Consider the following 26,380-nt stretch of genomic DNA (forward strand, 5'->3'; position numbering starts at 1 on the left):
TTTCTCCAATACCAAGGTACTCTGCAAACCTACCGGTTATTATCAGAGATTTGTCCACGATGCCATCCAGATTTACAAACACAGACATAACTTCAACCGAGAGGATGGTTTCAAATTGAGCAACCACTGGAAAGATGTTATAAATCAAGTCAAATGTTAGCTGCCTTTTAATTGTACAGCCATTTCCATCTCTCAGTGGTTGTATGTCAAACTTTTGCTACCTTATAATTATACAGCCATTTCTAATACTTTCTAAAAAATGAAGCTGTACTTGCACCCTTGCAGCGCGCCATCCCTTTCCTCCATCCCCCGGCAGCATAATAAAGGGGTTTTACCCGTTTTCGCACATGAGGCGCCTTCGCTCCTCCGAGCCCCCTGCGTCGTGACAAGGGGTGGCTTGGCTCAGCCCCCCCCCCACCTACATCCCGGTCTGACTCCTCCCCCCTCCCTTGACCTGTATATAGACCCGGTCTCTGAGCTGTCCACTTGACACTGATGTTCCGCTGTCTGTTCCACCTGAAGAAGGAGACTTGTGTTGCCTTCCGAAACGTCGTGATTTAATTGTTTTCTTTTATTTTGTTTTATTTTATTTTACCTACGTGACTTTACCGAATAAAACCAAAGAGTTGATTGACATTCAAGTAATATCAATTTAAGTTAAATATTAAAGGAGCTAATGTAACATGCAGCTCACCAGCAAGGAGTCGGCCCAAATCTAAATTGGGAGCATGCCCTGCACTCGACTGTGCACGTGGGGTCTCTGGGTTCAATCCCTGATCACCATTGCCTTCTCTTAAATAATAGTAATAAACACACCTGGCTCTATGTAGCAACCAACGGTGCACAATTATATGTGTGATTAATCACAGGCGAGCTCACACCGGATAAATTGTCTAAAGCTTAATACTGTTATAAAGATTATAGTTTTTTTTTGTCAACTAATTTTTTAATAGTATGCTTCCAAGCCATACTTTATTTAACAATGTCAGCTCTAAATTTTGATTTAAAGTTTTCGTGACTGCAAGGATTCATCTTCTTTGGTTCTTTCGGTAAAGTCACGTAGAATGAGAATAAAATAATAAATTGATAAAATAAACTAACAATAAAATTCTCACGACGTTTCGGCCACAACACAAGCGGCCTTCATCAGGTGAAGTGACGAGACTGTCTGGAGGAAAGCGCTGGAGCGAATACAGCCACGCTCAGATCGCGACTTTTAAGCTGTGTATTTTATCAATTTATTATTTTATTCTCATTCTACGTGACTTTACCGAAAGAACCAAAGAAAATGTCAGCTCTATTAAAGTTATGATATCTATCTAAATGGATTCCCCAACTGCTAAGTGTCTGAACTATGCAGGTAGAATAAGGTTGGTAAACCGTTAGCATATAAAGGTAATTCATTCTTAGTGTAGTGTCCTCATTAAAAAGACTATGCATGTGTCTGTGTATGCAGATAATTTTTGGTGCACCTTACTACTTGAGCTGTACGTTCACTCTGCTGCCTGCCCTACCACACAGGACAAGATAGGGCAGCTGGCTGATGCCATCGCAACTTCGCCAGAATGGAGATCCTTGATAACGAGTTAAGTGCTAATCAGCCTGGCCGTGATCTGTATGGTGTTTTAACCGTACAGGTTGTCCTGCAAGTGGTGGTGGCAACAATCTGCCCAGTGGGCTTCCCTCCTGGTCCTAAGCCATTACCACTGCTGGGGAACATCACTGCCTTTAGTTGCAAGAAACCGCAGATTTCCATGCAAGAATTGGCCAAAAAAATAAGTGTGTACTATAATGTTGGGGAGTACGCCTGTTGTATTGGTGAGCGGCTACCAGGCAGTCAAAGAAGTGCTGGTGAATAGAAGTCATCAGTTTTCTGACCTACCAATAACTCCTCTTTTTACTAAAGTCACTCACAAAGTTGGTATTTCATTAGCACCCTACGGAGACTCATGGAAGCAGCAGCGCAGATTTGCTTTGTCAACATTGTGTCATTTTGGCTTCGGGAAGGCAACAATAGCTGACAAAATCTTGACGGAAGCAAGGTACCAAATAGAGACTTTCAGACCGGAAACCTCAGCGTTTGACTCTCAATTTAATTGAAACAATGCAGTGGGCGACGTTATTTGCTCGCTCCTGAATAGGATCCGTTGTGATGATAGCGATGAGTGTTTCAGACCTCTCATACACCTCCTGGTGCATGCAGGTCATGCACTTACAAACCGGACCACTGGCAACATTGTGCGATGTGTTCCCATTTCTGCTAAGGTTTGCTTAAGCCATGGCACCAAGTAATCCATATTCAAGCAAAGGCTAAACCAGGGGTGGGCAAATGTTTTGACTCGCGGGCCACAATGGGTTCAAAAATTTGACAGAGGGGCCGGGCCAGGAACAGATGGATGGTCAAAGTGCGCCATCTAATGGGGAAGTGGAGGCATTACAGGAGAAAGGTAAAATTTAATTTAATAATAATATTTGGACAAGTTCGGCAGGCCGGATTAAAAAGCCCAACGGGCCGTATACGGCTCAGGGGCCGTACTTTACCCATGTCTGGGCAAAACACTTGATCGAAGATATAGTATCTGAGCACCGTGCCACAAGAGAGCAATACAACTCTAGAGGCCTGATTGACTCCTATCTGGCTCAGATAGCTACGGAGGACAATCCTAATAGCAGATTTTTAGAGAAGACTCACCCTAATAGTGTCAGAGCTTTTCACTGATGGAATTGGGACCACGTCCACCACTTCATGCTGGGGGCTCCTTTTCATGGTGATGCACCCTGACATTCAAACCCGATGTTATGAGATTGAGAGAGTTGTGGGATCGGAGCAACTGCCACGTATGGGGGACAGACGCAGCTTGCCTTATGTGGACGCCATGATCCATGAGATACAACGCTTTGGTAACATTTGCCCACTTGGGATTATACGCACTACAAGATGTGCAGTTCCGACTACTTTTTCTCCATGTAATAGTAAACCTAACGTCTGCTCTGTATGATGAAAACCACTGGGAAAATTCACTAATAATTCCACCTTTGAAATGTAATGAACGTCTCACCTTCACTTAAAACATCAATTCGATTCGGCGTTGGTAGCAGTCATTAGGCGATCGTGAGTACAAGTTTTGGTCGTTACTGTGGAGGTCTTACTATAAGGTCGGTCGGAAAAGCGGGAGGTCACAAGCTGAGCCGTCGTTGAGTCGGGCTCACCTGTAATGACGTTACCCCGAGCAACTGCGACCATGCCCACGGCATTGCGATTTCACTCGGGACACCCGTATGTCGTCATTGTAATTTCATTAAATTTTCTCTTACGGACTGACAAATGTTATCGACATCTATAGTATTCAGTCTACAAGTAGTTGTTTTGCTGATAGGATCAATAGGCTTGTCAGCAAAGTAGTGCACCATTACGTCTTTGTGTCTTTTTATGCTCACCAACACCGTGGATATATATTCTTTATTAATGCTAGATGCAATCCACCCACTTGTATTCAGCACGTCAAATTGTATTAATTTCTGGGGTGAAAACTATTGATTTTCAACTTTAGACTGCGAATAAAAAAAGTGTGTGCATTGAAAAACGTGTCTTTTTTACCAATTGTTTTTATTATTACTTTGTGGTGGTGGTGGGGGGGGGGGAGTCTTGGGAGTGGGTGCTGGGTGCTGCACTCGTCCCGTCTTCAATGCAGTCCATGGACCTTTTCACTCGCGCCATCGTTGCACGCCCTTTGATCTCATCGTCTCTCCTCCTGCTGCTACTGCTCGCACATCCTTCTGGACTCGCGTCAGCTAAGGGGCCTGTCCATAGATGACGTCACGCACCTGGGAGGGGGGGGGGTCAGACATTTCTGACGATGTGTGACGATGGGGGGAGGGGGGATGAGAAATGTGACGTCACATCAAAATGCGCAACTCTAAATAAATATAGACAACACGTTCTACTTAATGAAATAGACTTTTTCATAAATGTGTTCTCCTACAACATCAGAGTGCAGCGCCACATTAAATACGCGCTACAATGACAATAGTTTAAAGCGATTTGAAGCATGTTTAATTTTTTTTTTGGGGGGGGGGGTTGGGTCAGAGCTTTGTGACGTCATATTTGAGGGGGGGGGTCTGACTTTGTGTGGCGCTGTGTGACGAAGGGGGGGGGGGGGTCAAAAAATCGTTCAAAATCGCGTGACGTCATTTATGGACGGCCCCTAAGGCGGCGGGGGCCCGTTTCGTGCTTTGCCATCGTGCGGGGCTCGCGAGGGCGAGACGGAGAACTGGAAAGCCTCTCGCTCTCTCCCGGCAAGCGATAACGTGAGCGCTGCAACAGGTAAGCGCTACTTGTATGCGTTTCTAAAAGAACATTTAAAAAGTAAGTTCCGCTGTTGCAAATGTTAACGGTGCTAAAACGCTGACACGTTGAGCCCAGCCAGCTGCTGGCTTGTAACAGTGCAAACGACGACACAAGCGTGGTACAGCCAGCCCCCTCTTGTCCGTAACATAGTCAATTGGTCGCGGGATTAAGCGCGCGCGCCTTTGCATTCATCCAGAAAGATGTCACAGTCCACGTATCGGTTACGCGTTGATTGTGCGCGGTCGTGGTGGAGTGACGCCGCTACGATGGGACCTGCCTTGTAATTATAAATAAAGTTTACATGGTGGGTGAGCGGGCGGGCGGGTTGGGGGTCAACGACGTTGGCGGTGTGTTGCGCGCGTGGACATTGGAGCCTTGCGGAGGCAGGGAGATGGGTTCACGCAGGGCTACCGAGAAGAGAGGTCACAGAGGCGGGGACAATTTTTAATCGAATACACGGGCAGAGAGAGAGAGAGAGACAGAGAGAGAAACTTGCAGTCGTCAGGAGCCCGTGAAACAAGCGCAGCGTGGAGACAGGGAGATTAAACGAGCCGCAAATACTGCGCAGTGACAAGAGATATACATCAGCGTGGGATAGAGAGACAACACGGTTTGGCCACGTACAGTTTTCGAAAGGAGTTTCTACGTGTCGAGAACAAAGGATACGTGGGTTAAGATGCAGTAAATACAGACAGCCAGAGAGGCCAAACGAGAAACGTGCATGCACGCACAGAGAGACATGGCGAGGCATAGACACAGGCACGCATATACCGTCACCTGAGACCTTTGACTTTTAAACAACTTTTATTGCCGTCAGCAGCAACAGCACTGGAGGCGATTTCGATATGAAATACACAAAGTCACCAGCAACACAAATGAAAATAAACGCCAAGAGAGCGCGAGAGTTACAGAGATGGGGACCAACTCGGGCAGTGAGAGAGAGAGAGTCGCGGAGAGGGGCAGAAAGAGAGACCCGACATTCACAGTTGAAACAACGGACGCGTTTGTTTTTATCCACCCTCTCCGCACTGCCTCTGTTAAGAATACAAACAAGCTGTATTATGGATCTTTATTTGGAGCTTTCGTGACTGCAGCGATCCATACTCTTTGGTTCTTTCGGTAAAGTCGCGTAAGGTATAATATAAAATAAATCACGACGTTTCGGGCGCAACACAAGCGTCCATCATTTAAAACAGACTGCGTCAGCAGCAGACCGTGCTTTTCCCACCTGATGATGGACGCTTGTGTTGCGCCCGAAACGTCGTGATTTATTTTATATTATACCTACGCGGCTTTACCGACAGAACCAAAGAGTATGGATTATGGATGCCTCTGTTCACCCAGCGACGCCAGGGGGAGCCGTGGCTACGCACGCCCGCAATCCAGCACTGCGGAGGGCGAGGATTGGTGGATCGCACAAATGTTGCGAAACTCCCTTCCAGTGAGCGTATCGAGGTCGCCGTAATCCCTGTGGGTCACCGTAACCCCTGTGGGTCACCGTAACCCCTGTGGGTCACCCTAACCCCTGTGGGTCACAGTAACCCCTGTGGGTCACCGTAACCCCTGTGGGTCACCATAACCATTGTGGGTCACTGTAACCCCTGTGGGTCACCGTAATCCTTGTGGGTCACCGTAACCCCTGTGGGTCACCGTAACCCCTGTGGGTCACCATAACCTCTGTGAGTCACCGTAACCATTGTGGGTCACTGTAACCCCTGTGGGTCACCGTAACCCTTGTGGGTCACCGTAACCCCTGTGGGTCACCCTAACCCCTGTGGGTCACAGTAACCCCTGTGGGTCACCGTAACCCTTGTGGGTCACCGTAACCCCTGTGGGTCACCTTAACCCCTGTGGGTCACAGTAACCCCTGTGGGTCACAGTAACCCCTGTGGGTCACCATAACCCCTGTGGGTCACCGTAACCCTTGTGGGTCACCGTAACCCTTGTGGGTCACCGTAACCTTACGGTGAGGGGGGGTTAATAAACGTGGCTATTGTTTCAACTGCCGTGCCCAGCCATTTCAATTAAAATCGAGCAGGGCCGCCCTCTGGTTTGCAAAGCCACTTCTGCTAACGATTGCAAACACGGCAACATCATGCCACGCAAGGGCCATTGTTTAAGCTAAACTAAACTTTTCATTTTGCCAGGTAAGGCGCACTCAGTTGTATAGCTGTTTTTCACAAGCGACCTGACCACAAATGGTACCTCAACTAAGTGGCAACAATGACTAGGAGCCATTTCATAGATATATTTTAAACGGTGTAATACAAAGGTCACGTAACAAACTGATTTTTTTTTCAGTGCAAGTATTTTCCCCCATCGTCTCTCGAAATTAGCGTGATAAGGACAATAAAGAACATGGGAGAGGGGCATGAAGAGCGACGAGTAGACAATGTGCGGAGGGACACGGGATGAGATAATCACACACGCACAGGCATCCAGTTCACCACTAACTGCTCGATACTCATTATTTTCTCGATTTTCAGGGGCAGTGTCTGTTGCAGAAAAATTAATTGTTGCGCTGTACTACACTCCCACTACTTTGCTCCCTGCCTTCACCAACTCACCAGTGCGGCAATGTATAATTAAATATCCTATATGACCCACACCGTGTGGGGGAGGCCTTCATCCAGCAGTGGATTGGCATACGGCATGTCAGTCCACATGGGGATTACGGTGATTAATTGCTGGATGAGGGCCTGGCTGTTTAAAGTGAACTGGCTGTTTAAAGTGCAATTCGAATTTTTTTTTTAAACCTGCATCGTAAATTGGGTTACATTAGGTGATTGAGCTTTGGTTGGCCTTGCAAGCCTGCAGAGGACCAAGGACTTGCACACAACGGCTATCATGCCCACAACAACAACTTGCTGTAGATAACAAGCCATATATATGCGTGTGTGGACTTTACCCAGTGAAGCAATAATGTACTCATAAACAGAATGTGCGATACAGTTCAGTTCTAATAGATTTGTGGGTCAGATTGTGTGAGTAAAATGAGTGTCGTACACCATCCTCCACCCAATACAGCGAATTAATAAATCTGTCTTGCAAACTAACGTGCCAATTTTTTGCTGCTTCAGTAATAAATTGGCACGTTTGTTTGCTGCTTTAAATGCCAAAGCCAAGGCCAACAGACGAAACAACAATCTCCGAATAAATTTCGATTTAAAGCTTTCGTGACTGCAATGATTAATCTTCTTTGGTTCTTTCAGTAAAGTCACGTAGAATGAGAATAAAATAATAAATTGATCAAATAAAATAATATTATTGTGTTATTTTATTTTATAAATTTATTATTTTATTCTCATTCTACGTGACTTTACCAAAAGAACCAAAGAAGATGGATCTCCGAATAGTTCTCAAACTCAATATGGGGGGCACATCCATCCACTCTACGCACCACCGCCTTAGCACTTTGTTTATCTGTGGTTGAATATGCATGCTTCACCTAGGGATGCTTCACCCGCAGTAAACATGTCGACACCACCCTAAATGATATGTGCAGAATCATAACAGTTTGCCTGAGAGCCATCACTGTTTCCTGCCTATATGCACTATCTGGCATAGCGCCCCTAACATCAGGAGGAGAGTAGCAGGTGACCACGACCGGCAAGTCCTAGAGTGAGACATCCGCCATCCGCTACATGGCCATCAGCCAGCACACCGTCGTCTCTCATCGAGGAACAGCTTCTTGTGCCCCACTGTACCACTGACCACATCTGCCAGAACTTCCCTCTGGCAAAAATAATGGGAAAATCAAGCGACAAAAGAGCTCGCATCTGGCTCCAATTGCAAATTGCTCACATGGCGAAGCCTAAACAGACTGAGAGTGGGTTTCGGCAGATGCAACTCTCATGGAATCATGGATGTGCTTGTCAGGAGAAGGAAATCATGGATCATCTTCTGAGATGCCCTGCAGGATCACAATTATGTTGGTTGTGACCATCATAAAAAGTCATACTAAATTATTCAATGTTTTTTATTTCTCTCCAAAATATTGGTGCGCTGAAGCAGTAATATATTGGCACATTTGTTTACATGACAGCTTTATTGTTTGTATTTGGGTGGAGTAGGGTATATGACACGAATTTTACACGCACAATCTGACCCAAACATCAATTATGAATCATAATATTGGTAATGAAAGCGTATGTGTTATATCTACAATTCAGTTAATATTGTTGTACGTTATTGTTTACCCCAATATTTATTAATCTATATTGAGTCAAAATGTGTAGCCTTTTTATAATGTTCTGACGTTTCCTGTAGTTAATTGTCATTAGATGTTACAGCTACCATTTCAGCATATCTGATGATGATGAATGGATATTAAATATATTCGTATACTCACGTTTCATGCATCAAATTGCACATGTAAATTATGTTACATTTAGGCTAATGGTTTGAACAAAACTAAAAATTAGAACAAATAATAAAACATCACAAGCGACAGGGCAGAAGTTTGACAAAACTGTTTTATTGAACCAATTCCCAACTCTGCAACACTTTCTGTCAGCTAACTTTCAAAATAAGGGCCTCCTTATGCCGTGAAGCTCATGGGGGTTACTTGACCATACTTCAGTGCTGGTCATTGCAGGTTGGTGAAGACAGGGAGCATAGACATTGGAGTATAATATAGTACACCAATTACTTGTTGCTGCACTGCCCTCTGCAGACAACCTAGCCTTGCATCAGACTATAAGATAATGTTATACGCTGATGGTGATCACCCATCCAAACACTCTCCAGACTTAAAACCTGTTACGATTCCAAGATCTGACGAGATCAGACACATTCCGGTTGATTTCTGTCAGTTATAATTGACAACCAGGCTTAAACTGTGAAAATCTCTCTCACATGCTTATATCATGGGTGGCTGCCTGTATTTAAACCCAGGATCTTAAATGCTGTATGTGCCATCTGCTTCAGAGTGGATGTTAAAGATTCCCCGACATTCAAAACGAGTAGGCAATTGTATACCAGCGTCATGGTCCAACATAATATTTGGGGCACCACTCCACCTTAATTTGTGACCTTTCAGTTAATTCTTCGTTTGTTTTCCCCCAAAACTTGGCTCTGAGTTTTACTAAAAAATCCCGTGACAAAATCATTGCCTTGGTCATAAGTGCTGCTGCTGATTAGGATGTCCATGAGCTAAGTGTACAGTTATCCCCTCGTTATTCACGAACTCGCTGCCCGCGATTTTGGCTGTCCGCGAATCTCATCTGGAACTCTACTCGACTGCATCGAGAGAGAGCAGGATAGAAAGTGACGAGGAAAAAATGACGAGAGATTAAGTGATTAGAGATTAAGTGACGAGTGATAAATCTGTGAGATGAAGAGATGTGTTATTATGATAATGTTAATATATGTAATAGATTATTTATGCTTTTATTTAAGATAATCCATTAAAAAGCCTTTCGTAGGCCAATATCATTATCCACAAAATTAACTTTTCACGCAAATCTCCAGAACGTATCCCTCGAGAATAACGAGCGAAATACTGCATGCACTGTGGTGTGTGTGCCTGTGTGTGAGTCAGACGTTACGGGCTTTATAGGATGGCGCTTTCCCCGTCGCCGTCGAGCAGCTGGTTGGTGACGTTCCGGGACCCGCGGGAAATCTGGGACCTGCACCCGACATTCCTCCTCAGTGAGGTCACCATCCTTTTGGTGGCGGCAGCGAGTGCTGTGCATGCAATCCGCAAGGGCGGGCGGTGAGGTTTGCGCACTCAACTCCGGAATAATCGATGAGAATAATGTCATTTGTAACATGCGCCATTTTTCACAGACGTAGATGACCGGAGCCAGGCGAAACTGGTGGGCCTTTAAGTGCCTTCAAAGCAAGCGTTGATTAAATCCTGAAAATGTTTATCCATTGAGGTTATCATGAAGGCAATATGTTATTTTGTGAATGAAGATGTTGGTACGTGGTTCTTATCCAATTAAGTAATTTGCGGGTAATTGTTCAGGTTTGCAACAATCGGACCGTGATGCCAACGCACATGGCCAACTGTTTTTCAAATCTGGGTTGGAACAAGCCGGAACACCTTAGTGGGATTGAAGAGTTTTAACTCGACTGCATTCCAGAACAAACGAGGAACAAGTGTGGCAGCAAATCCATATGTTATTCTGAAGGGTGTGCTTCTGTGTGCGTGTGAAGGTGGCGGTACATGTGGGTGGGTACAATTCTGCATGGCCTCATCGTCGAGTCCGTCAGCTACTTTCTGCCAAACATCGACAACTTCTGGCATGCGCAGAGTTCCACGATGCTCCTAGGTATCTCGTACAGTCCGCAATGTGAAGCCAGCAGCATCAACCTCCACAATCCACATCCCATCGTTGGACCAACAGTAGGCTAATGATGGTCCAACCGTTCCAACCACATGCCAACGTTGGGCCAACATTGGCCCAACAGCATGTTTATGGCAATACCGCCTCTGTCTTCTAACACTATCAGTATGTATGGTGTAATACAAGGTGATCCATATGGAGATACTCCACTGATGTCTAATAACCCGATTGCTCACGGAATAATTTCTCATTTCAGGCAGTCTTTGACTTACGAACACTCGACTTACGAACATCGGCACTTACGAACGAGCTTCCATAAGATATTTATTTTTTAACCGTCTGACTAGCGAACTCACACTTGCGATCCTAACCATGGAACTATTTAGTTTGCATGTATATGTGTGTATGTGCATGAAAGTAATTGTGTTTGTGAAAGTGAGTGTGATCTGGACACAGTCCCATCGGCGAGCTCCTCCGGCAGGCAAGCCTGCGTTGGCTGGGGCATGTAGCCCGCATGCCAGTCACTGCATGTCAAAACCACTTTTTTGTACTGAATAGAGGGGGTAAACGGGCATAGCACAGGCTAGAGAAGAGATTGACTGATGTGGCACAGAAAGATATGGAGCTGAGTGGCCCTGCCGATAACTAGTATGAGCGATGTCAAGATCGGCCTCGGTGGAGGAGGCTCATGAAGGCTCCTGGCAGGTTGGAGGCAGTCGCCCTCCAACAACAGCAGAGGGCGAAGGAGCCTCCTACCAGCGAGCCTTCGACACTTCACGTGGCCTCAATTCGCACATTGCCTGGCACAAACACTGGAGACGTCACTGCCACTTTGTGGCGAATGGCGGTTGTTGTTTTGCGTATATGCGTGCGCGTGTGCTTGTGCGCATGCCCGTGTGTGGGCAGCAGTAGTGCAATGTTTGGCGTGCTGTGCTACGAACCCGGGAATCTGAGTTAATTTTTTTGCTCATGTAATAACTAGTAACGATTCACTGAATGGGTCCTGAGCCTCCCCTAGGTCGACTTAGCCTCAAATGAGTACATTATGCGGTGTGTAAACATTGCCACTAAACATCGAGTCTAGGCGGCTGCACGTGGTGCTGGCCACCCCCCCCCCCCTTCGTGTGCCGTGCCGGTCTTCACAAGTGCTCGCTAATAGCACTTGCCCCAACAGTCTGTAAAGGCTATACGGGGAATCGTAGTTGTGTGAATGCGTGCGCATACCCCCGTGTGTGTTCGTGTACAATTGTGGGGACTCATTTAGACCCCTTCTAATAAGTAAGCCAGCCAGCATTGGAACTTAAGGTAAGTGAAAATAAAACGTGTTTTTTTCATGTTACTTTATTTTGGTTTATTTAATAGGCAACATCACAGCATAACATGCAAATGTACAAAAATTATTCTTATTTTTGAGTTTAACAATGCTTCCATTTTTTATTGAACTGTAACACATTGACCGTATTGGCATTTCAATACAGTACATTTTTGATTTCCGACTTGCGAAAGATTCGACTTACGGACGGCTGTCAGGAACAGTACCCGTTCATAAGTTGAGAACTGGCAGAATGCTGCTAAGCTGGCTTGGAAATAGGGATTATTGACATAAGTCACTACCTCTAGAGTACACCTATTCATAATAATTATATTCTTTTTAAAGAAACAAATTTCAGACATTCTGTGTCAGTGTATTTATAACGTCTAGGCTTGATTACTGTAACTCATTGTATGCTGGCTTACCACGCACATTAATAGTCTCCCAGCTCATACAGAATACAGTCGCCAGATTTATTTTTACAAATAATGACCAGTGGGAGCACATTTCTCCTGCATTGAGAGACTACACTGGTTGCCGGTCTACTTGCGGATCACATTTAAGATCCTGCTTTTTTTTAATATGCAAGGTCCTGTTTATCTCTCTGATCGTTTGGAGAGATATGTAGCTACCAGATGTCTTAGTTCCAGTGCACAGAGCCTTCTTGTGGCTCCTCGGCTTAGATGTGTTGCCTTAGGAGGGCGCTCATTCCGTTGTCTGGCTCCCAGGTGGTGGAACGACCTCCCCATTGACATGAGGGAAGCTGGTAGTCTGTGCACATTTAAACGGTTGCTGAAGACTCAATCTCTTCAATCTGTCACAAATCCCTATGGGTTGGATCTGTCTCTCTCAGCTTGGCACCACTATTTGACGGGTCAGTTTATGGGGCCTGTTTACTCGCTCGTGGAGTGGGTTGATAATCAGTTGTTTTTTGCGTTGTGTAATATACATTTTTATTGGTGTCATTTTATATACTTTTTAATGTGTTCACGTGTTAAGTGATCTGTGAACATTGATGTATTGTGAAGGGTGCAATACTCATAATGTTTGATTGTCCCCTTATAACTATAATCCTAAGAACAGGTTTAAATGTATATTTTTTATAAGGACAGATATTCATGTTCATAGACATTTTCCCCACTTTTGAGAGGTCTTGCTGTTAGCTTTCTCCACTAAATTATGTCTTGAGCCATCTCTAAACGCACTGCACTGTCCTGCATATCCTGGATCATGACTCACACGTATTTCTGGGCATTTGCCCTGGTGATTCCATATGTAACACCTTTATTCTGATGTAGTCTTTCTTATCTTCTCACTCGTCCTAGCATTCCGAGTTGACTTAATTTCAGCTTGTATAATAATGCAATTTATAACGCGTGCAAGTTTGCGGACGTAACGGCCGCAACTCAGAGGCGCGGAGCCAAGCTCAGAGTCGCTGGAAAGCGTGGTTATAGAGGCGAGTTTTTTAAGTGTCTCTTGAAGGAGGCAATTGAGGTGATGCTGCGAATGTGCAGTGGGATTGCGTTCCAGACTGTTGGGGCTGCCACCGAGAAGCGGCGCATAGACATGACCATCCTGGATCTTGGTATCAAGAGGAGGTCGTGAGTCACGCTGCGCAGGCATCTGTCGTGTGCTGAGCTGCAAGTTGTCAATAATGAAGAAAGGAACGGCGGGCAGGCAGATGTGAAGGCACGGTGGCAGAAGCAGCCGATCTTGTATATGACCCTACTGGCGATGGGTAGCCAGTTGAGGGCACGGAGACAGGCAAGTGAGTCGAGATGGGGATGAGCGTGACCAATGATGATGCGTGCTAGGTTGTTTTGTAGTCTTTGAAGGTTTTTTTTAGATAAGCCTGGGCACTATGATGAGAGACTACAATTATTGTGGGATTTGTCTTCCAATAATATGCTAGTTGTCCTTTTGATATACCTTGTGTCAGAGAAAGACCCTGGGACATTGTCGGAATCTATTCATGAATTCCCGTAAATAGTTTTTTTACGCACATTCAGGACACACGTTTTGATATGTTACATAGAATATATTCCGCATGGCAGTCAAACATTTCTTACATATTTAGACATGGGGTAATCCAAACAAAGTGAAAAATGAATTCGTGACTATTAGAATGCCAATTATCCTCAATTGGTGACCAAACAACTTACTAGGCTCGAGAATGCAGTTTAATTTCAGGTAAATTTAGTTCCATCCATGGGTTTAGGTGGTGCTAGCTCAGTGCCCTGACACATTATTAGCCCTTTGAACCACATCACATAATAACTTGTTTGCGTTTTCTGTACTTTGTATTACATTTTTCAGTGTGCGTTTAACTGGAACTCAAAGTGGAATTCTGCGTGTGTTACGTGTTTTTTTGCTTTGTTTGCAGGACAGAGACTCCCAATACACATCATAGTGATCTACCCGATGATGATCTACCATGCGTATGTAGCCGTGAATCACATGGGTCTCCCGTGGTGGGCCCAGCCGTTCGCCGTGGCACTGGGGAATTTGCTCATAGACGTACCCCTCGATATCATGGGTCAGTTTTTTTTTATACCAATCGTACTACCGGTGTCATGCAAACCCATCGTGAATACAAAAAAATGTGTTCCCCTAAATCATCTACTTCCCAACAATCCTTGTCTTCTAACCACAATCCCCTTCATACCCCCCCGACTAAACACTGATTTGAATTATACTCACGATAAATGCATCAAACAGTGTATGTGAAAATCTAACTGTGTGCAAATGTTATATTCAGACTAAAAAATAATGTACGGGTCAGACGTACAAGCGAGACAGAACATCATACACGGAAATTGTTACTCTGAATCATAACAAGCCATCACATTGTGGGGTAGTGATATGTTTTATGCCTATCCACAACTTTCCTTGGTTGATTGGGTCATTCGTGGGACGAGACACTGGGTGATTCTCTCGAGTGATTAACCTGCCCCGGGTGAGTTACTGTATTGGTGAGCCACTGGGTTGATTTATCTCAGTGATTCACTTGTCTGGTCGATTCACTCTCTCCAATGCAGGCATCAAGCTGCTGTGGTGGACATGGCATGATACAGACCCCAATATATTTGACCGCCATTACTGGGTTCCGTGGACATCCTACATTTTCCACATGACATTCTCCTTCAACTTCACGATGCTCACCAATGCCTCAAGGTCTACACACATCCACATGATTGCACACACACACACATTTACACATATCATTGTCGATACATTATTATGTTGTGCCTGTGCTCTTGCTCTGTGTAACCCCATCGCCCGCAGTGCACTCTGGCTCTGTGTACCCCATCACCCAGCATACACTGGCTCTGTGTACCCCCATCACCCACCATACTCTCTGGCTCTGTGTACCCCCATCACCCAGCATACTCTCTAGCTCTGTGTACTCTCATCACGCACCATACTCTCTTGCGCTGTGTATTCCCATCACCCATCATAATCTTTCGCTCTGTGTACCCCCATCACCCACCATACAATCTGGTTTTTGTGTACCCCCATCACCCACAATACACTCTGGCTCTGTGTACCCCTATCACCCAGCATACACTTTGGCTCTGTGTACCCCCATCACCCACCATACACTGGCTCTGTGTACCCCATCACCCGCCATACTCTCTGGCTCTGTGTACCCCCATCACCCAGCATACACTTTGGCTTTGTGTACTCCCATCACCCACAATACACTCTTGCTCTGTGTACCCCCATCACCCACAATACACTCTGGCTCTGTGTACCCCATCACCCAGCATACACTTTGGCTTTGTGTACCTCCATCACCCACAATACACTCTGGCTCTGTGTACCCCCATCACCCAGCATACACTTTGGCTTTGTGTACCCCCATCACCCACAATACACTCTTGCTCTTTGTACCCCCATAACCCACCATACTCTCTGGCTCTGTGTACCCCCATCACCCACCATACTCTCTGGCTCTGTGTACCCCCATCACCCACAATACACTCTGGCTCTGTGTACCCCCATCACCCACCATACTCTCTGGCTCTGTATACCCCCATCACCCACCATACACTCTGGCTCTGTGTACCTCCATCAATCACCATACTCTCTTGCGCTGTGTACCCCCATCACCCAGCATACACTGGCTCTGTGTACCCCCATCACCCACCATACTCTCTGGCTCCGTATACCCCCATCACCCACCACACACTCTGGCTCTGTGTACCTCCATCAATCACCACATACTCTGCCTTGCAGTTCAGTGTTATTTTGCCAATTTTTTATTCAGTTCATATTTGCCTATGCGAAAACTGTTTCTGATCTGATCCCTCCCCACCTCCTCACCTCTTCATTCCCCTAGGTGGCTGCTCACGGGTAGCTCCTCCAGAGACAAGGTTGGGCGTCGTTTTATCGCCGAGGTGCTGACGGTGCTCATCCCTGGTTTCCTGTCCTTCCCCGTGGCGGTGGCCACGCAGTTCATGTTGCTCTACCACGTACTGCACGACAGCCTTGAGATCCACACAGAGAACCTGGTCGCCACTCTCATAGGTTTGTGAACACGGCCGGATTTGCAGAGGGGATGATGGGGCCCCCAAATATATATACACAGGCAGTCCCCGGGTTACGGAAGGATTAGTATAACGAGAACGATCGGCAACCCGAATTTTCCCATATGTCGGAAACTGAATAATTTCCCCCCCAAAATCAAGATAAAATCCCATAGCCAGGAACAGTTGTGCCTCCCCTACGCGACTACTAGGTTCGCTTTATCTCAGTATTGTATCGTGCTGTCATTCGTTTTCTATTGCTACCTGCACAATATCACTGTACATACACTCTGCACCTCCTATGATTCTTTCATTTCATCGAATATCTACCCTAACACTACCCATAATTAAAATAATCGAACGTATACTGTATCCAATTGTTTATGAATATCACAAAATATTTTATATTCATTGTTAACAGAAAGCAGTCACTACCGAATTTTCGTTTACCGTGCATTAGGCTAGGCTTAGACTTCTCTGATGGCTGTTGGCTGAGACCACAAGGTCTCGACATAATTGTGTTTAAAAAAGTACGGGGCCGTCCATAAATGACGTCACACACCTAGGGGAGGAGGGCGGTCAGACATTTGTGACGATGTGTGACGAGGGGGGGGAGGGGGGAGTTTGAGAAATGTGACGTCACGTGAAAAAGTGCAACTTTAAATAAATATAGAATTGTTATAACAACACTAATTTTAAATTTTGATTTAAAGCTTTCGTGACTGCAGTAATTCATATTCTTAGTTTTTTCGGTAAAGTCACGTTGAAGAGAAACAACAAAATAACAAAATATATATATAAAACAATAAAAAATTCTCACGACGTTTCGACCATAACTCAAACGGTCATCAGTTATGGTCGAAACGTCGTGAGAATTTTTTATTGTTTTATATATATTTTGTTATTTTGTTGTTTCTCTTCAACGTGACTTTACCGAAAAAACTAAGAATATGAACACTAATTTTGATCAATTTTCATTATTAACTATTTGCTTATTTAAATTTACTAAGGTCACCTTTTATTTATTCCATGAAGGAGCATTTTGCTTCTCCATGGAGAATGGAGAAGCATACATTTTGTATTTTTTTATTGTTATTAAACATTTTTATTCTAATGATTCTACCAGGGCTTTTCATTCTGTGGAATGAATATGTGATTGTTATAATTGTACTCTCCATTTCGCTTCGTTCTGCTACAAAGTTTCAAGTATTTTTTTATAATTACTTTCAATATTTTATAATTATGAGAGAATTTCAATATAATATTCTGAACATCTGCAATTTTAGTTAGACGTTGAATATTTCAAGTTAATTTTATGCTAAATTTCAGCTTTCCAACACCTCCTTTTCAATACGTATTTTCTCCTACAACATCCGAGTGCAGCGCCACATTAAATACGCACTACAATGACAATAGTTTAAAGTGATTTGAAGCATGGTTTATTTTCAAAATGGAAATATGGTTTGGGGGGGGGGGCAGAGCTTTGTGATGTCATATTTGAGGGGGGTTTGACTTTTTGTGACGCCGTGTGGCGAGGGGGGGAGGGGGGGTCAAAAATCGGCCAAAATCGCGTTACGTCATTTATGGACGGCCCCTACGTACAGTAAATAAGGGGCCGTCCATAAATGACGTCACACACCTGGCGTGGGGGGGGGGGGGTCAGACATTTGTGACGATGTGTGACGAGGGGGGGGGGGGTTGAGAAATGTGACGTCACATCAAATTGCGCAACTTTAAATAAATATAGACAACAATAATTAAAAATACTTTTTTAATAAATGTTTTCTCCTACAACATCAGAGTGCAGCGCCACATTAAATACGCACTACAATGACAATAGTTTAAAGCATACTCTTTGGTTCTTTCGGTAAGGTCACGTAGGTATAAAATAAAATAAATTAAATCACGACGTTTCAGAAGCAACACAAGCATCCATCATCAGGTGGAACAGCCACAGCAAGAAACAAATTGCTGTAATGGGCAAAATAGCTGCTTGTGACAAGAGGCTATATAAGACAAGAGAAGGGGGAGGAGCCAGGGAGGAGAGATAGAGAGGGTGGGGATGTCGGGTAGGGGGAGTGGAGCTCTGCAACTTGTGCCGCAAAAAACGCTGCAACTTGCACCGCGAGTACGACACAATGCCGGGGCTGGGCAGTGAGCGGGCCTGGGGGGTAGAAGGCTGAAAAAACAGGAGATGCGGATATGAAGGCAAACTATAAAGCAGTTAAGGTTTTACCTGGTTAATAACATCCTTCCAATGATTGCTCCATCGATGGATACAAATTGAGCAATCATTGGAAGGATGTTATGCGAATAATGCGGTCCGAGTACCCATTCATCTTGCAAAGCTGTGTCTCCAACCAGGGAGAAACAACCCCCTGAGATACCAATCAAAACCATCATGTTACCATACATAGCAGGCGTTACCAAAAATATTTCCAAAATCTTGAACAAACACAAGATCCAGGTCCGATTCAGTACAGTACACAAAATCCGTGATCTAGTCCCATCTGTGAAGGATGTCATTCCTGACATGCAATATCCTGGAGTCTACAAACTAAGTTGACATGTGGTGATTGTTACATTGGGGAAACGAAACAGCATGTCTCGGACCGTGTTCGCGAGCACAAGTCAGATCTGAAACACGGCAGAACTAATACCTCCACCGTGGCTGACCATTGCTATAACGCTGTGGGCTCTCATGATATAGTTTTTTCCTCGACCAAGGTGCTCTGCAAACCTTCGAGCTACTATCAAAGGTTTGTTCTTGAAGCCATCCAGATATATAAACATAGACATAACTTCAACCGAGAAGATGGATACAAATTGAGCAATCATTGGAAGAATGTTATTAACCAGGTAAAACCCTAACTGCGTTATGGTGTTGCCTTCATATCCGCATTTCCGGTTTCCTCAGCTTCCCACTCCTAGCCCCGCTCACTTTTTCCTCCCCCCCCCACCCCCCGGCATTTTGTTCTTGCTCCCTCGCTCCTCATTCCCTCTAGTGAGCAGCACTACACTCCTCCTACACCCCCCCCCCCCCCTCTCTATCTCTCCTCCCTGGCTCCTCCCCCCCTCTCTTACTTATGTAGCCTCTTGTTACAGCAGCCCTTTTGCCCACTTCAGCAATTGTTTCTTGCTGTGATTGTCCCACCTGATGACGGACGCTTGTGTGTGCGCCCGAAACGTCCTGATTTATTTTATACCTACGTAACTTTACCGAAAGAACCAAAGAGTATGGATTCCTGCAGTCAGGAAAACTTCAAATCTAGATAGAGTTTTCTCATTAGCCTTTGAGTTCACGGATCCCGGATTGCGGCTATTTTCAAGAACGTAACACCCGCGATGGGCAAGGTTTTGGTGTACCAGTCTTAATTGGTGCTCGCTAACAGTAGATAAAGCTAAAAAAGGTTTATTTTACATTCGTATGCATACCACCCACTTTAATTATGCCATTTTGCGATTCACTTCAATCATGTGCACTAGGTGTCGCTGCCCCTATGTGTGTCTGTGTGCAGCTGTCTCCATGCTGATGGTAAGGGTCACTCGCTGACCGTGTGCGTAGCCTTTTACACACTGATGTTGTGGGTCACTCACTAACCCTGTGTGCGTGAGTGTAGTGATTTATGTGCTTATGGTGTGTCACCCACCACTAATCCCCTATGTGTAGCGATCTACTTTCTGATGGTAATGGTCACTCATTCTATGGGGGTGTGTTGCAAATCTATGCTATCATTTATTTTCATGACTTGTATACCTTTTCTCTATTTTTCACTCCGATATTTTTATGGCTTATTGTTGTAACTTGCTGACCCACCCCTACTGGATATATGTGAAAACGACCTTCATAGCTCATCGGATTCCTCCAGTCTAAAGATTCTGATATGTACGTTGAAATTATTTCGCACCGTATGTAGCCAACGATGCTAATCAGAGTTGCGCTGATGGTGCGAGTCACTTACTTGTCCCTGTGTGTAGCCTTCTTCGCGCTGATTGTGTGGGTCACTCACCGACCCCGTGTGTGTGCGCGTGTGTGTCTGCCTGCAGCCATCTACGTGTTCATGGTGTGGATTGGTGAACGTCACGCAGACAGGGGGGCAGGGAGCAGAGCCGAGAGAGGGAATGGTGGGAACTGGCTGCTGGGCTGGCTGTCGCACGAGACTGCATGGGCCATGCTATTGCACTTCATTTTTTACACCTTGCTGGTGCGATCCGTGAGCTCACATGCAAAATTCCACCTGCAACCGCAACCACAACGAATCCACTGCTGTGTGAAGGCCTCCAAAAGCCGTTGCCGCCTCTAACGGTCCTGGGGTGTAACATTGCACCTGCACAAGAGCTGATTTAATCTTTGCATGTCTGCAGCAGACGTTCCCTTCAGGCGTGTTCTTTCCTTTGCCTGTCACGCCATAGTTATTCTCACCCACCGGTCATCATCCCTTTATCGTACCTTTACCTGTCCTGCCACTTGATTTTTATTGACAGCCAAAGTATGCCTTTAACCTGTGTGCATTCTCTAATCCACGTTCCTCTTTTTGACTTCCAAGAATGCTTCTCTCCACAATTCTTTGCATGTTTTTTTTCGTTTTTGTTCCATATTCTTTATTAGTGCCAACATTGCATAGTAGCTAGAAGTAGAATGGCACGTTGCTTCAGATTTATCAAGTTCAACTTTCCAAAAGCACCCTAACCTGCTCCCATCAGCCTATTTCATAATTTAGATTTCAGTCCACTTTCAATAACTGCCCGAGGTATAAACATTCTGCTGTGTTTTCCTTCTGTGCTCCTCCAAAAGACATATGTGATTTGTTGCACGTACATTTTTTATTTTATATTATTCATCTTGAGTCCAACTTTGCATCCTTTAGGAACTTCTTCAAACATTGCCTGCAGTTCATTCCCATTGAACGTGTATAACGATTATGCCAACAGCAAATGTGGGATGGTTAATATTTAATCATCTTTTCTATGTTCTCATCGTGGTTGCGTAAATTTTTCTCCGGTTTTTCCCTCCACATTTAGAAACATGCGTTTAGAGTATTTTGGCTGCTATACATTTCCACATGATAAGCTACTTCATTGAGCTATCATTTGGGGCCAGGTTGCTTCTGAAAAAGGGCCATATATTTCATTGGGACGGCCTGGTAATAGTTTTAACCAATTAATATTCTATATATTAATGTGCAGGTTGCGTAAACGGGTATATGCTAAAGGCCTCACATGGGATATTTGTGTTGTAGGCATACTTTGCGACTCCTCAAACGCAGCTGTCAATCGGGCTGCACGAGCCGCTGGGCCCATGCACTGCGCCGGACGTCGTGGTCATGTCGCCGCTGGGACAGGCGCTCAGCAAGCGTGCCTACCTGTGCACCAGTGACTACGACGAGGACTACTTCAGGTGCAGACGACGCAGCCACGCGGTGGAAGTTTGTGGGGTTTCCTACTCGCTAAAGGTTTCTACCGGTGGTTATTGCTTGGATTACAGATTGCATCCATGAAGTTTGTCGACCTCCCCACCCCCCCCTATTCATCACGGATGAGAGGAGTTCTACTATAACAATAATTCTATTAAATCAGCACATCTACTGCCTACTGATTCAGTACTGAGCCTACTACTGTTTGTGCGCTGCTGTGTATTTAAAAATTCCATGAGAAGCAGCAGGGAGGAAACCGCAGATTCAAAAATGCTATGATTTGTGTATGAATTGCTGTTGGTGTCTCTTAAGTGTGACATGGCCTAGCAGGTAGCACATTCATCGTTTGTTTCATATATTCATGGTTCCAATTCAGTGGCTGCCCTGATTATTACTGCGGATGTAATAAGGATTCTAACACACACACAATTCAATGCACATTATGAGTGTAATAATATTAATCAGTGAATGAGTGCATTGTTACACCCCTACTAAGTGTATCTCTGCAATGTAGTGGCTGTCTGTTATTTGTTTATCTAATTCACATCGATGTATTTACAGTATGGATTGTAACTGGCTGCTCAAGTCACATAATCTGACCCAGCAGAGTGTGACAGCTCTCCCTGACGGCAATGGAGTTACTCACTGGTAAGTGTAATCACAAATATAGTGATGCCCTCTTTATTCTTCTAGATTGTTTATGGTGAGACCATCACAGCACACAAGCCAGTAGTGTGGCCAGGACCACGCCTAGCCACCTTTGTCTCCCTGATGCTCATGTTTACAGATGACTACAAGGTTTAAACTCGGTGTGGGCCTCTTGTAAGTCAACTGACCCGAAAGTAAGTACTTGCTCTGGTGGATATCAGCAAAGGGAACTCTAATAACCCATTTTCCTGGGGCACATTTGAGCCAAGGCAGAACCAAACTGTGATTTACTATTCATATTGTTTGGGTTTTTCGGTAAAGCCACGTAGATAGAAAAAAATTACAAAAATCTAAATCACGACGTTTCGATCGCAACACAAGCAATCGTCTTCAGGTGAAAAAAAAATATTTAAATCTGACTCAGGGCCAGCGGCAGACTTTATACATGTTGTGATACATTGTGTCAGTACATTTGCACCTGCCACCACATTGTCTACATGCGTCACGACTCATTCATTGTGGGCGATGTCATTAACACAGCTCGGGTCCTGCAGTGGAAAAATAATAAAATAAAATAAAACTATTTTTGTTTTAAAACTAAAGTATAAACGATTTTTTTATTTTAACAGGTAAGGCCCACTGAGCTATATAGCTCTTTTTCAGAAACGACCTGGCCACAAATGATAGCTCAACGAAGTGGTTTGTCATGTGGAAATTTATAGCAGTTAAGTGCTCGAAACGCACGTTTCTAAATACAGAGGGAAAAACCAGAGGACCCGGAGAAAAATCCACGCGACCACAGGGAGAACATGCAAACTTCAAATATACAGGCGTCAGGGTCAGAATCAAACCCACGACCTGTATTATCCATAATAGTGGTTTTTGGGTTAGATCGTGTTAACATCAGTGTCATTCAACACACCACCACAAGACACAGCCAATTAGTAAGGTTTGTCACGTAAACAAAACATGCCAATTCGTTACTAGATCAGCACACCGGTGTGTTGGAGAGTAAATCCACAACATCTACAATTCGAGTATGACATTTCGCCAGTATTTACAACCAGCACCTTCAGGCTACATCCAGAGTTATGGAGAAATCCTCCTGTTTCGGTCTTAAACAGAGGGATAAATGTGATGTCGTCACTTGTGTGAGAAACGCCAGCGAAGACATCAGCTTTATCCGCTTGATTCGGAGTTTCTCCAATTTCCTTGTTTGAAGAAAAGTATCCTCCACATGGTGGTCAGTTTAATACGAAGGTTTTCGTGACCAATATCCATAATAGAGGTTTTTGGGTGAGATTGCGTAAATATAAATGTATGACCTGTATACTAGGCAAGGTAGTTCACATTTCGCCACCGTGGCACCCTAAACACAATGTGTCGCCTCCTGAGCTACACCGGGCTGGCTCCGCATGGCCCCGGTGTGGCTCGTTTGGACATTGGAAAAGCGGTAAAAGATGTTTCGTAGAACCCGGTAGACCATCAACTTCTCTTTTGTGCCATGCCAGCCTTGTAAGATGCTTTTCCAGAGGTTGTCCATGTTACTGCGTGAAGGGGAAAGTAAAGCTGCGCTGGATGGTGAAGAGCTGTGGAGAAATGTGAACTGGAAACAACTACGTCTCGAGCAGCGCTTCAGATAATTATGATACTTGGGCAATTTAGTCACGAGCGATATATTAATTACGCATGGCATTCGTGACTCGTGTGGTGTGGAGAGACACCCATCCTGCAGTGGATCGACAAAAAGGGTATACATGTGCATGTACTCATTATTTGTTTAGCGCATTGTGTAATTATGAAGAGCACTGCTAGCAGGTATGATCCGTGTGTGTGTCACGCATCTTGAGCGATAGCGCAGTAGTTGGCACACTGCTCTATGAACCCGGTGAACCGAGCTATTTTCCCGCTTACGACCAACATCAGTGGTAAATATCTGAATCGGTCTTGGGCCTCCTCTAGATCGACTCAGCCTTAAATTAGTACCCTGGTGTGTTGTGTAAACAACAAAACCGGGGAGACAAAGGTGGCCGGGTGTGGTGCTGGCCGACACCATCCCTTCGTATACGCTCTACCGGTTTAATAGGTGCTCTCTTACAAGCCCTTGCCTCAACAGTGTGTTAAGAGCTACATGGGTGACCTTTGTCTTTTGTGTAATGTATGCAGGTACGCTGTGTGTGGGAAGCCATACGCTAACAAGTACGAGTACATTCACGCCGTGGGGATGGTGTGTGCCATGGGGCTCGCATTTTTCCACACGGCATTTACACCACGCCCGCAGCCTGGGCGATTGGCTAAGCACAAGAGCAACTAGTGGAGCACACAGAAAACGTGTACACAATTACAAATAAACAGACACACACATGCAATTACTAACACGTACACTTGCTGCTGTGTTACTTACATGCGACTCGACGCGTTCATTACGTACGACGTTGGTGGCACAGCTCAAGTTCTGCAAATGGAAAACAACTTGATGGATTCAGGGTCCAAATTTGCCAAATATGGCATGGCCTAGTTGTAGCACATTGCACGCACGCAACATGTGCAATACACGCATATGCACAATTACGAACATATTGCACACAATTACCAACAAGCACAAAGACAAAGATTCTCCATATACCCTTAACATACTTTTTGGGGCAAGTTCTGCTAGTGAGCGCCTATGAAGACCAGCAAGGCAGACGAGGGGGAGGTCCAGGATCGGTTCAGATCATCGTCACTGGTGTTAGCCGTGAGCAGGAATCGAACTCGTGGTCGTCGGGTTCTTAGAGCAGTACACTAACCGCTACACTCCCACTCCCCACGATTATGCACACACACAATTACCAACACACACAAAACACACAAGAACATCTGATAAAGCATGGATGGACAGATATATGCACAAGCACACAAATATTTGCAAGAACTCGCCCATAAGCTGGTTGGTGATTAAATCTCGATTTGAAGCTTTTGTGACTGCAGGAATCCATACTCTTTGGTTCTTTCGGTAAAGTGACGTATTTTATACCTACGTGACTTTACCGAAAGAACCAAAGAGTATGGTTGGTGATGCATAGCGTTCAAAGTGTCCTGTGATTGTTTTTATTGACTTGAGGCAGCAGACCCACATGCCTTAATAGTGTTTAATGAGTGGCACCTGCCTTTGCTAAAGTACATGTTCGGCAGCTTCTAATATCAGCCATCTATTTTCATATTAAATACACATGAATTAACAGATTTTTTTTTTATTTCGTAAAATGTTTGTGATGTTAGCGGCATTACTGTCATAATAATAATAAAATTACTGTGAATCGGATTGTGATACAGAGTCGTGACAATTCATCAAATTCCTGGGGGGGGGAATGTTACACCCGCACTGAATAGAGTATATTAATAAGACCTTAAAGTGTTTACTGATGCACCGTTGTGATCTGGTGACCTATAGCAAAATAGAAAAGCATACAAATATGTCTCCTTCATTTCCACACCTCACATTAGCACGGTTAGCTACGCACGGTGCAAAATAAGTTCAACACACATATCTCCCTCCACATGAAATAGAAAAAAAAATGTAAACACAGCCCGTCCACCCAACGGCCTTCTGGGTGCATCCAATTCCAGCGGCATTGACGCAGTACGACAAAATTCTGGACTTCTAGGTTGCGTTGGTGGATCATTCGACAATCAGTCGTGGTGAGCATGAGAGAGTGGCCGACCTGAGCGATGAGGACTTGTTGCAATTTGAAAGACGAGCACTGTTCAGGCAGTGGTTCACGCACTGCGCTCTGAGCGCAACGACCCAAAGTTCAATTCATCTTCTTTCGTTCTTTCGGTAAAGTCACATAGAA

General features: G+C 44.8%; 2 protein-coding genes across 2 annotated transcripts; both read left to right on the forward strand.

Moving 5' to 3' along the window:
* The first annotated feature begins 931 nt into the window (after positions 1-931).
* LOC116941472 (cytochrome P450 2D11-like) lies at positions 932-3,552 on the forward strand. Its single transcript, XM_032952585.2, has 2 exons — positions 932-2,078; positions 2,687-3,552. Exons 1-2 carry the CDS (start codon positions 1,792-1,794, stop codon positions 2,997-2,999), a joined length of 600 nt encoding a protein of 199 aa, XP_032808476.1. The 5' UTR covers positions 932-1,791; the 3' UTR covers positions 3,000-3,552.
* A 619-nt stretch (positions 3,553-4,171) lies between these two features.
* Positions 4,172-25,848, forward strand: LOC116942440 (uncharacterized). Its single transcript, XM_032954409.2, has 10 exons — positions 4,172-4,324; positions 9,891-10,064; positions 10,511-10,626; positions 14,337-14,489; positions 14,992-15,127; positions 16,296-16,483; positions 20,530-20,687; positions 21,723-21,880; positions 22,458-22,544; positions 24,711-25,848. The coding sequence occupies exons 2-10, from the start codon at positions 9,910-9,912 to the stop codon at positions 24,856-24,858; spliced, it is 1,299 nt and encodes a 432-aa protein (XP_032810300.2). The 5' UTR covers positions 4,172-4,324; positions 9,891-9,909; the 3' UTR covers positions 24,859-25,848.
* The last annotated feature ends 532 nt before the right edge of the window (positions 25,849-26,380 follow it).

This window comes from Petromyzon marinus, chromosome 1, assembly GCF_048934315.1.
Source record: "Petromyzon marinus isolate PM22_M1 ecotype Great Lakes invasive population chromosome 1, UKy_Petmar_22M1.pri1.0, whole genome shotgun sequence".
Classification (NCBI taxonomy): domain Eukaryota; kingdom Metazoa; phylum Chordata; class Hyperoartia; order Petromyzontiformes; family Petromyzontidae; genus Petromyzon; species Petromyzon marinus.